Here is a 10,692-nt window from a genome sequence, read left to right on the forward strand (position 1 = left end):
GTATAAATACTCTGGTGATTTTTTACAAATTGCAGAAGGGCAAAACTCTTTCCACAAAAAAGAACAAGCTTGAGGCTTCACTCAAGTATGAAGTTTAAGATGTTTTCTTAAGTTTGATGCCAAAATAAATGTTTTAGCACACTGATAACAGGCTATAGCCCCCCTAAAAATTGCTGAAACCCCAGAGTTTTATTCAGACTGAAACTCGCAAATTCCCAAATCATAAGCAACAAAGTGCAAGTTAGATATTCATATATCATACCGTGTATGGAGAGCTTCATTGTTAATAAGAGGATTTATGAGTGTGGGGGTGAAGAAATTATAGAAATTAATACTTTAGGAAGGATGCTTTAAATTGATCAAAAATGATGATAAAGACATTTATAATGTTACAAAATATTTATATTTCAGATAAATGCTGTTCTTCTGAACTTTCTATTCATCAAAGAAACCTGAAATTATACTCTGTTTACAACATAATAATAATAATAATAATAATAATAATAATAATAATAATAAATGATTTTGAGCAGAAAATCAGCATATTAGAATGATTTCTGAAGGATCATGTGACACTGAAGGCTGTAGTAATGAATTCAGCTTTGAAATCACAGAAATAAATTACATTTTAAAATATATTTGATTTGTGAAGGGTTATTTTAGATAGTAGTTGTTTTTTGTAGTTATAAATTTTTTTTTTTTATTTTTTTTGATTTCTGAAGGGGATTTTTGAGAAGGTTGTTTTTAGTGCATTAAAGATCTTACTGTTCAAAAACTTTCGACTGGTAGTGTATATCTCATATCTCTCCCAGGGTTTTACTTTAACACTGTTTCCGGGGGTTGTTTCATGACCGCATGTTGAAGCGACCCCAATAACGTGATATTTAGCCCCTGAGATGCGAATTATACCAGGAGAACCCCTCCAAACGCTACAGCAATTTTGGGAGGGTTTTGTAGTGAAAATCTGGCAACCCTGCGCGGCATGCATCTTTCGGTGACCAGTTCTGCGCAGATTTGGCTCCTCTGAAACGAGTCTATTTAACGGCAAAAAGCCCCGAAAAAATGTAAGATTAGCCGATAGGCTGTCGATTCATTAATTGATAAGCTGTTTCCTAACAAAAGCTGTTTATTCAGCGTAGTGAAGCCTCTCCTCCATTGACATCCATTCAAAAAGCGGCTTTGCTCTCCTTCCCTGCAGACAGCCACAGACGGTATAAACCGGTACAAAGCAGCAGCGGCAACATTGTTACGCTTTTTTGGCTAAAGGTTCCAGAGAGTCACGCTTCATCACGGCTGATCAGAACTCGTTCACAGAAAGACGCTTTTGTAAGTGTATTTATTCAGCACCTCTGAAAAGGCATAATATGTGTATGTTTGTCTACTGTTCGTTATAACAAATATTTTGTGAAATTCGCTGAGTATGTTATAGCCTAATATTGTAGTGGAGAGAATGTTTATGGATTAGACATTAATGCGCATTTTTGTACTGTTTTATTCAGCTCTTGCGGTGAAGAACCCTGCAGAATGAAAGACGAAGATACAGAGGAACAAACCGGTTTGTGTTTTCCTTCAGTCACTTTAATGACTGATGAGGAACATTAACTTAAAACTGATACACACACACACACACACACACACACAGTCAAACCAAAAATTATTCAGACACCATGCAGATATTCTTTGATATTTTTTTTAATAGGGGGTGCAGGACATTATAGTTCATTCATGTAAGTGAGGATAACAAAATAAAGTAAACTGTGACATATTATACCCCAAAATTCTTAGTGGACTACCAGAAAAACTTTTTGGGACCAAAAATTTGATTTGACACTTTGAGCTGACCATGTTTTTTCTTTTTACATACCTTTCTATCAAAGTTATCTGACATTATCAAGATTAATTTGTTCTGACACTTAACACTTGAGTTCCTGTCATATTTTCTTACAATTTTCTAAACTATAGCCAATACACTGTGATTATGTGAGAAATGTTGAAGGTGGCTGAATAAATTTTGGTTTGACTATATATAAAACGCATCTAAAAATAGATTCTAGTTGACAAACTATTTGTACTAAGTTAAGGGTTAACTTATATTTTCTTTTGTTTCTAATTTGTCATTCTTTATTTGAAGTATGTGAAATTAATCTGTTGATTTTAGATTCAATGGGACTGAAGGAAGACAAGCAGAATCCGTTTGAAAAAACTCATCATTTTAAAAAGGAAGATGGAAATGTGGTCATTTCACAGACTGAACAGAATTTCACACAAAAACAAGTTGGAAAAACTGGAGCCAAAGGATCTTTCACATGCACACAGTGTGGGAAGAGTTTCAGTGAGAAATCAAAGTTTAATAGACACATGACAGTTCACACTGGAGAGAAGCTTTATACATGCATTGAGTGTGGGAAGGGTTTCAGTCAGAAATCAAACTGTAACAGACACATGACCGTTCACACTGGAGAGAAGCCTTATACATGCACTCAGTCTGGAAAGGATTCCTTTGTCAAAGAAGAACCAAATGTGCACATGAGAATTCAACAAACAGGTTGGTGTTTTCCTTCATTCTCTATAATGACTGCTGAGAAACATTAAGATGATGATGTGTGTGTGTGTGTGTGTGTGTGTGTGTGTGTGTGTGTGTGTGTATATATATATATATATATATATATATATATATATATAATATACAAACACGCTATAGATAGATAGATAGATAGATAGATAGATAGATATAGTCAAACCTAAATTTATTCAGACACCTTCAACATTCCTCACATAATCTCAAATTTTTGGTCTCAATTTTTAATCAATTTTACTGGTAGTCGGCTACCAGTCTGTCCGGTAGTACACACACACACACACACACACACACACACACACACAGACACACACACACACACATATATATGTGTATGCTTTTCCAAGTAAAAACCACCAAATAAGGTAGTTACTTTATGATACTATTCAGATAGTGGGGAGATGGGAGATGGGACATATTCATTTATTTTTATTCCCAGTGTATAGGAGTTAAAACTCCCACCTGGTGACACCACTCCAATAACAGACTTTGCAAAATACCAAAAATAAATAAATAAATAAAAATAATAATATCTTTAAAATATTGCCAAGTAACATTGCAAACAACAATAAAATCAGAAAAGGAAAAGGTAAGCGACACAAGTATACGGAAAACAAACGTATTGTTTCCTGTTTGTTGTTATTTAAAATTTTATATACATTTTTATAAACTTTTTTTATTTTTTATTTACCACTTAGGCATGTTGACAATAACGTCTTCAACATAGGCTATGACCAGATATGTTTTTAGTGGACTTTCAAAATTTGCTTTGATTGAGAAAGCATGAAAATATACAGTTATGTTGTTCCCTTTCAGTTGGTCACGTTCGACGTTACGTCAGAATAGCCTGACGAATGGGGTCTCGCCTGAGAGCCCAATCACCTTCGAGTGGTAACAAAATAATCCAATGGTACGCTGAGTACCTTGGTCTGCGGAATTTTGTATCACAAGCTCCACCCCGCTGTGTGGGTATGTAAGGAGCAGCGCGAGCAACTCGCATTCAAGCTTTCGCTTCGGAGCCGAGCATATCTCCTGCTAGGATCTCCGGAGTGCTTTCAGAACGAGTCTTAAGTGGTGTTGGTGTGACAGCGTGGTTCAGCGGTTGTGAAGAGCTTCCTGCTTTTCGCTTCAGCACCTCTAAAAAGAGCTTATTTCCTAAAAGAGTTTACGGGCTGTGTTTGTGTCTTTTTAAAGATGTCATACCGCCCGTGCGTTTCTTGGTGCGGTCGTTATTTGGCTCCTCGGGACGGCCCCGGTCACTGTGTCACGTGTGTGGGCTTTTCAGATTTTTTGTCGGCATTGAGATGGAGACTCAATTACCTCAAACAGTATAGAGTCCCCTCTCCCACACCCCGATCTAGTTCCTCTTCCCGTAAGAGGGCTACTTTGGCTGGTGGCCAGGGTGATCTGAGGGTTACCGTGTGGGCTTCCCTGACGAGACAGCCTCCTCGGACCACACCCCCTTCAAACACCGCAGCCTGTTAAGTTTCTGGTTGAGGTTGCTGGCCCCTCTCATTAGGGTCCCAGCGTCTCATTCGGGGCTTGAGAGGACGAACAGATGTCGATCGCCATATCACAAGGCGGGCTTGAATTGAGAGAGGAGGATTCGGCTGCATTGTCCCCCTCTGGGATGACAGCATTGCCCGAGCTGATGTCCATGCTTTCCCGGGCAGCCGAGAGCATCAGGCTGGAGTGGAGTGCTCCACCCAGTCCCGAACACTTGAGGCTAGCTGATTGGTTCCTGGGGGCTGCACGTGCTGATTGCCAGTGCCCTCCTGATTCCTTTCTTCCCAGAGGTGCATCAGGAAGTTACCAGTTCATGGAAGGCACCTTTAGCTGCCCAAAACCGTTCTGGTGCTACCTCCGCCTTCACTGCCCTCGATGGCGGAGCGGTTAAAAGCTATGCAGGGATACCCCCAGTGGAGTGCTCTGTTGCGATGCAATTGTGTCATCAGAGTGCCTCCACCTGGTGTGGCGTTCCCAAGCTCCTGTCCAAGGCCTGTAAGTTCTCATCCATGCATTTGGCAAAGGCTTACAGAGCTACGGGTCAGGCAGCGCAGCCCGCCTCCGCCCCAAACCTGCCAAGCGTCAGGCCAAACGGCGTTCCTGAGACGGCCCTTCCACCCTGAAGGTCTATGTGGCTGCCATTGCGGCTCACCATGATCCGGTCAACGTTAAGTCTCTTGGAAAGCATGACCTGGTCATTAGGTTTCTGAGAGGGGCCAGGAGGATCAATCCGCCTCGTCCTCAGCAAGTTCCCTCTTGGGATCTCGCAGTCGTGTTATCCGCACTGCAGAGAGCTCCCTTTGAACCCTTGCTGTCAGTAAAGCTGAAATTCTTATCTTTAAAAACTGGCTGGAATTCAGGCAAGTTAACTCTCTCATTATCTTGAGACCCCGGCCTGGATACATGCCCAAAGTTCCCACCACTCCTTTTAGAGATCAGGTGGTGAACTTGCAAGCGCTGCCCCTGGAGGAGGCAGACTCAGCCCTGGCACTGCTCTGTCCAGTACGTGCACTCCACACTTACGTAAACAGAACTCAGTGCTTTAGGACATCAGACCATCTCTTTGTTTGTTTTGGAGACCAGCAGAAGGGAAAGGCGGTCTCCAAGCAGAGGTTATCCCACTGGATAGTGGATGCTATTGTCTTGGCTTATCAGGCTCAAGACATGCCGTACCCCCTAGGGGTGAGGGCCCACTCAACTAGGAGTGAGGCTTCCTCCTGGGCACTGGCGCGTGGCGCCTCGCTAACAGGCATCTGTAGAGCTGCGGGCTGGGCGACACCTAACACATTTGCAAGATTCTATAATCTCCATGTAGAGCATGTGTCCTCCCGGGTACTTGCCCCTTCGGGCCAGTAAACAGGACCTGCTCTGTGTCAATTCGCTTGCTGCGCCATTCCACTCCACAGACTGGATGCGTGCGCTACTCTCCTAAGGTGAGTTCCAGAACCTTGGGTTTCTCCAGCACTGTTGGTATCCAGCAATTGCGTGCATGCCCTGTCGGTCAGCCCCTGTGTTGGACTAGGTGCCTCCATGTGTTGTGATTCCCCTCTTGGGCAATCCCACATGTGTATTTCCACAGTAAGTCTCTCTCAGCAGCATGTGTCTTTCCCTTGGCAAGCCACCCTTACCATCTCTGACGTTGAAATATATCCACCCTGTGGGCTGGGTACCTCAGAGATTCATATGTATCACCGCTAAGCTGGTTGATATGTGAATTGTAAGACCTCCTATGAGCAGGCAACCTGTTAGCATACTTCCAGCTGGAATATGCTACCTAGTGCATCCTGTGTTAGGTATAGACCTTTGCTCGTGCTGGCCTCACGGCAAGGTGCTATCACTTACGCAGGTCACTGGAAGACAGCCTTGTGGCGTTTTGGTAGGGACCCCATTCATCAGTCTATACTGACGTAATGTCTAGTTTACGTATGTAACCCTCATTCACTGAAGGAGGGAACGGAGACGTTACGTCCCTTTGCCACAATTGCTGTTCCGCTGAATGACTGGGCCACATGGCTTGGCTCCTCAGCGAAGACTTGAATGTGAGTTGCTCGCGCTGCTACTTATATACCCATACAGCATGGTGGAGCTTCCGATGCAAATTCCACAGACCAGGGTACTCAGCGTACCATTGGCTCGTTTTGTTACTACTTGAAGGTGATTGGGCTCTCAGGCGAGACCCCATTTGTCAGTCTATTCTGATGTTACGTCTCTATTCCCTCCTTCAGGGAACGAGGGTTACATACGTAACCTAGACATTTTTTCATGATTTATTCAAGTTAGTTTTGCATCAAACACAATGTAATTTTCCGCAATCAAGATCTGACAGCAAAAGTGTGTGTATGTATGTGTGTGTGTATATATATATATATATATATAAACATAGATAGATACTGGTAGACACACTAGATTTGTACTAAGGGGTAATTTATTTATATTTTATGCTTCTAATCTGTCCTTGTTTAACTGAAGTATGGATAATTAATATGCTGATTTTTAGATTTGATGGGACTGAAGGAAGACAAGCAGTATCCATTTGAAAAACCCCATAATTTTAAATATGAAGATGGAAATGCAGTCATTTCACAGACTGAACAGAATTTCACACAAAAACAAGTTGGAAAAACTGGAGCCAAAGGATCTTTCACATGCATTCAGTGTGGGAAGAGTTTCAGTGAGAAATCAAAGTTTAATAGACACATGACAGTTCACACTGGAGAGAAGCTTTATACATGCACTGAGTGTGGGAAGGGTTTCAATCAGAAATCAAACTGTAACAGACACATGACCGTTCACACTGGAGAGAAGCCTTATACATGCACTCAGTCTGGAAAGGATTCCTTTGTCAAAGAAGAACCAAATGTGCACATGAGAATTCAACAAACAGGTTGGTGTTTTCCTTCATTCTCTATAATGACTGCTGAGGAACATTATGATGAAAACTGATATATACACACACACACACACACACACACACACACCATATATATATATATATATATAATATATATATATATATATATATATATTAGTCAAACCAAATTTTTTTCAGACACCAACATTTCTCACATTATCACAATTTATTCGCAATAGTTTGGAAAATGGTAATGTAATATGACAAGAACTCAGAGTTAAAGTGTGTCAATACAAATTCATCTTGAAAATGCCAGATAACTGATAGAAAGGTATGTAACAAAACATGGTCAGGTAAAATTGTCAAATCAAATTTTTGGTCCCAGTTTTTTAATCAACTTTACTGGTAGTCTACTGTATCAAATTTTGGGGGGCATAATATGTCACAGTTTACTTTATTTTGTTATCCTCACTCACATAAATGAACTATGATGTCCTGCACCCCCTAGCAAAAATTTAAATTCCAAAATTATATCTGGTGTCTGAATAATTTTTGGTTTGTGTGTGTGTGTATACATATATAGATTGATACTAGACAAACTAGATTTGTACTAAGGGGTAATTTATTTATATTTTATGTTTCTAATCTGTCCTTGTATAATTTGAGTATGAGAAATAAATATGTTGATTTTTAGTTTCAATAGGACTGAAGGAAGACAAGCAGCATCAGTTTGAAAAACCTCGTGATTTAAAAAATGAAGATGGAAATGCAATCATTTTACAGGCTGAACAAAATTTTACACAAAAACAAGCTGGAAAAACTGGAGCCAAAGGATCTTTCACATGCAATCAGTGTGGGAAGAGTTTCAGCCGTACATCAAACCTTAAGAGACACGTGAGATTTCACACTGGAGAGAGGCCTTTTACATGCACTCAGTGTGAGAAGAGTTTCGGTGAGATATCAGAGTTTAATGGACACATGATATCTCACACTGGAGAGAGGCCTTATAAATGCACTGAGTGTGGAAAAGGTTTCAGTCAGAAATCAAACCGTAACAGACACATGAAACTTCACACTGGACTGAAGCCTTATACATGCACTCAGTGTGGAAAGGTTTTCTTTGACAAAGAAGAACTAAATGTGCACATGTGTATTCACACTGGAGAACGTGTGTTCACATGCACTCAGTGTGGAAAGAGTTTCAGACTGAAATCAAAGTTTAGGAGACACATGAGATATCATACTGGAGAGAAGTCTTATACATGCACTCAGTGTGGAAAGGGTTTCTTTGTCAAAGGAGAACTTAATGTGCACATGAGAATACACACTGGAGAAAGACCGTTCACATGCACACAGTGTGGGAAGACTTTCAGCCGTACATCAAACCTTAAGAGACACGTGAGATTTCACACTGGAGAGAGGCCTTTTACATGCACTCAGTGTGGGAAGAGTTTCTTTGTCAAACAAGAACTTGATGTGCACATGAGAATTCACACTGGAGAAAGACCGTTCACATGCACTCAGTGTGCACTCAGTTTTAAATCTAAAAGTGTCCTGAAAAAACATCAGCTCTCTCACTCTGGAGTGAGATCATTTAGCTGTGATCAGTGTGATAAAACATTTGTTTTTGCATCATACTTAAAAGAACATCTTAAACTTCATGCTGGTGTGAAGCGCCACTTTTGCACTTTTTGTGGAAAGAGCTTTACACAACCGTACAGTTTACAAGTTCATCAGATTATTCACACTGGTGTGAGACCTCATGTGTGCTTTGACTGTGGCAAGACCTTTCTTACATCTAGTGACATAAAAAAACACCAGAGGATTCACACTGGAGAGAAACCGTACAAGTGCTCACACTGTGGAAAGAGTTTCACTGATTCATCAACCCTGAAAACCCATGAGAGAATTCACACTGGAGAAAAGCCGTATCAGTGCTCTTCATGTGGGAAGGATTTCACTCGCTCATTTACTCTAATTAAACATAAGATAAAGCATTGCCCGAAGTTGTCTAAGTCACATTCAGATCCATCACTGTGAAAAAATTGAATAGTAGCAGTTAAAATAGAAGATTACACATTGTATGGTTATAACATACATTTTGACAAACAGTTTGGTAAAATTGTAATAAAAGTTAAACTGTCATGTTTTTAAGCAGATTTTCCATATTAAGTTATGACAGTGATTTGCCCTAATGTTCCTCGATGTCGTTATTTTAATTTCAGCCAGCTGGTTCGTGATTCATGAAATGAGTCAACTGATATGAACTGATATGAACTGTGATTTTATTTTTATTGGGAGAAATCAGACCACTTATACATGCATTGTATTAATAATACTTATAATCCAACCCATATATCCTAGATGTTGTTGCTTTAAGTTCAGAAGTAATACAGTGAATTATATTTCAAACATATAAAAATAGCTGGAATTTGTTTCAATAAAGTGATTTATTCTAGAGGGTCATTCGCTAAAATTAGTGAAGTTTGAATATTTGACAAAGGACATTTTGGCAAGGCCATAGTATTAGTTTTTGAAACTATTGTGTTGCTGTAAAATAAAGAGACGTCTTGTTGTTGTTGTTTGTTGTTTCATTATATTGTGCACACTAGCACAAATAGACATTATGCAGTGAAAGCATGTAGAATCATATTTTGAACATAGAATATATATATATATATATATATTGCATTTAATAAAATAGAAGAACCACATGCAATTACATGTTTAATCACATGCATCATGCTGTTTGAGATACAATACTAATAAAACTAAAACTGCACTAGATGTTTTTCAGTTTAAATTTGTTTACAATATGAGAGAAGATTAAACTGGTTATGAAACCTGAATGAAATGAACATGCAGTGTCTGTGGCAACGCAGCTTAGTGGTGAACTTACTTTTACTGGTCATTGATTAAGTAAACTTGATGTATTTTTTTTTCTTTTGAAGCAGATTCTGTGTCTCATCATCAGAATAATTCTGTATACTTAATATGAAATGAACATTTGCAGTACCAGAGATGTGACTATAGATGACAACATTTCTCAGTCATTTCAATGTTTCATTGATTAAGAATCGGCTCAAAATCTGCTGTGAGTATTAAAACCTTAGTCTGTGATTATGTGAAAACTGAATTCTGTTGCTGTGATCAGACGACAGTACTTTACTGCACACAGTCAACAAGACAAGTAAACTGACAAGAAAACACACACACACATAAATAACACTAATTCATATTACACTGCTCAAAAAAATTTAAGGAAAACTTTGAAAACACATCTCTATAGGGAAAAATATCATGCTGGATATCTATGCTGATATGAACTAGATAGTGTGTTAGGAACAAAAGGATGCCACATTGTTTGATGGAAATTAAAATGATCAACCTACAGAGGGCTGAATTCAGACACCCCGAAAATCAAAGAGAAAAAATAATGCAGCAGGCTAATCCTTTTTGCTGAAATTTCATTGCAGCAACTCAAAGTGGTACTCTGTAGTTTGTATGGCCCCCACGTGCTTCTATGCATGCCTGACAACATCAGGACATGCTCCTAATGAGACGACGGATGGTGCCCTGGGGTATTTCCTCTCAGATCTGGACCAAGGCACCACTGAGCTCCTGGACATTCTGAGGTGCAACCTGGCGACGTCGGATGGATCAAAACATAATGTCCTAGAGGTGTTCTATTGGATTTAGGTCAGGTGAGCATGCGGGCCATTCAATGCTATCAATTCCTTAATCCTCCAGGAACTAC

General features: G+C 39.7%; 1 protein-coding gene across 2 annotated transcripts; it reads left to right on the forward strand.

Moving 5' to 3' along the window:
- The first annotated feature begins 947 nt into the window (after positions 1 to 947).
- On the forward strand, positions 948 to 9,509 carry LOC109053103 (oocyte zinc finger protein XlCOF6-like). 2 transcript variants are annotated; one of them, XM_042747559.1, is made up of 6 exons: positions 948 to 1,064; positions 1,199 to 1,326; positions 1,500 to 1,555; positions 2,159 to 2,545; positions 6,582 to 6,968; positions 7,630 to 9,509. In XM_042747559.1, exons 3-6 carry the CDS (start codon positions 1,525 to 1,527, stop codon positions 8,973 to 8,975), a joined length of 2,151 nt encoding a protein of 716 aa, XP_042603493.1. In that variant the 5' UTR covers positions 948 to 1,064; positions 1,199 to 1,326; positions 1,500 to 1,524; the 3' UTR covers positions 8,976 to 9,509. The 2 variants fall into 2 exon arrangements, with proteins under 2 accessions (XP_042603493.1, XP_042603491.1); XM_042747557.1 differs by having other exon boundaries at positions 984 to 1,326.
- Positions 9,510 to 10,692: the final 1,183 nt, after the last annotated feature.

This window comes from Cyprinus carpio, chromosome B21 (genome assembly GCF_018340385.1).
Source record: "Cyprinus carpio isolate SPL01 chromosome B21, ASM1834038v1, whole genome shotgun sequence".
Lineage (NCBI taxonomy): Eukaryota > Metazoa > Chordata > Actinopteri > Cypriniformes > Cyprinidae > Cyprinus > Cyprinus carpio.

Bases quoted from the DNA above. Each gene is read 5' to 3' on its own strand.
- LOC109053103 (XM_042747559.1), top strand. From the start codon at position 1,525: ATGAAAGACGAAGATACAGAGGAACAAACCG. The intron at 2,546-6,581 runs GTTGGTGTTTTC...GCTGATTTTTAG, and splicing joins CATGAGAATTCAACAAACAG to ATTTGATGGGACTGAAGGAA. The intron at 6,969-7,629 runs GTTGGTGTTTTC...GTTGATTTTTAG, and splicing joins CATGAGAATTCAACAAACAG to TTTCAATAGGACTGAAGGAA.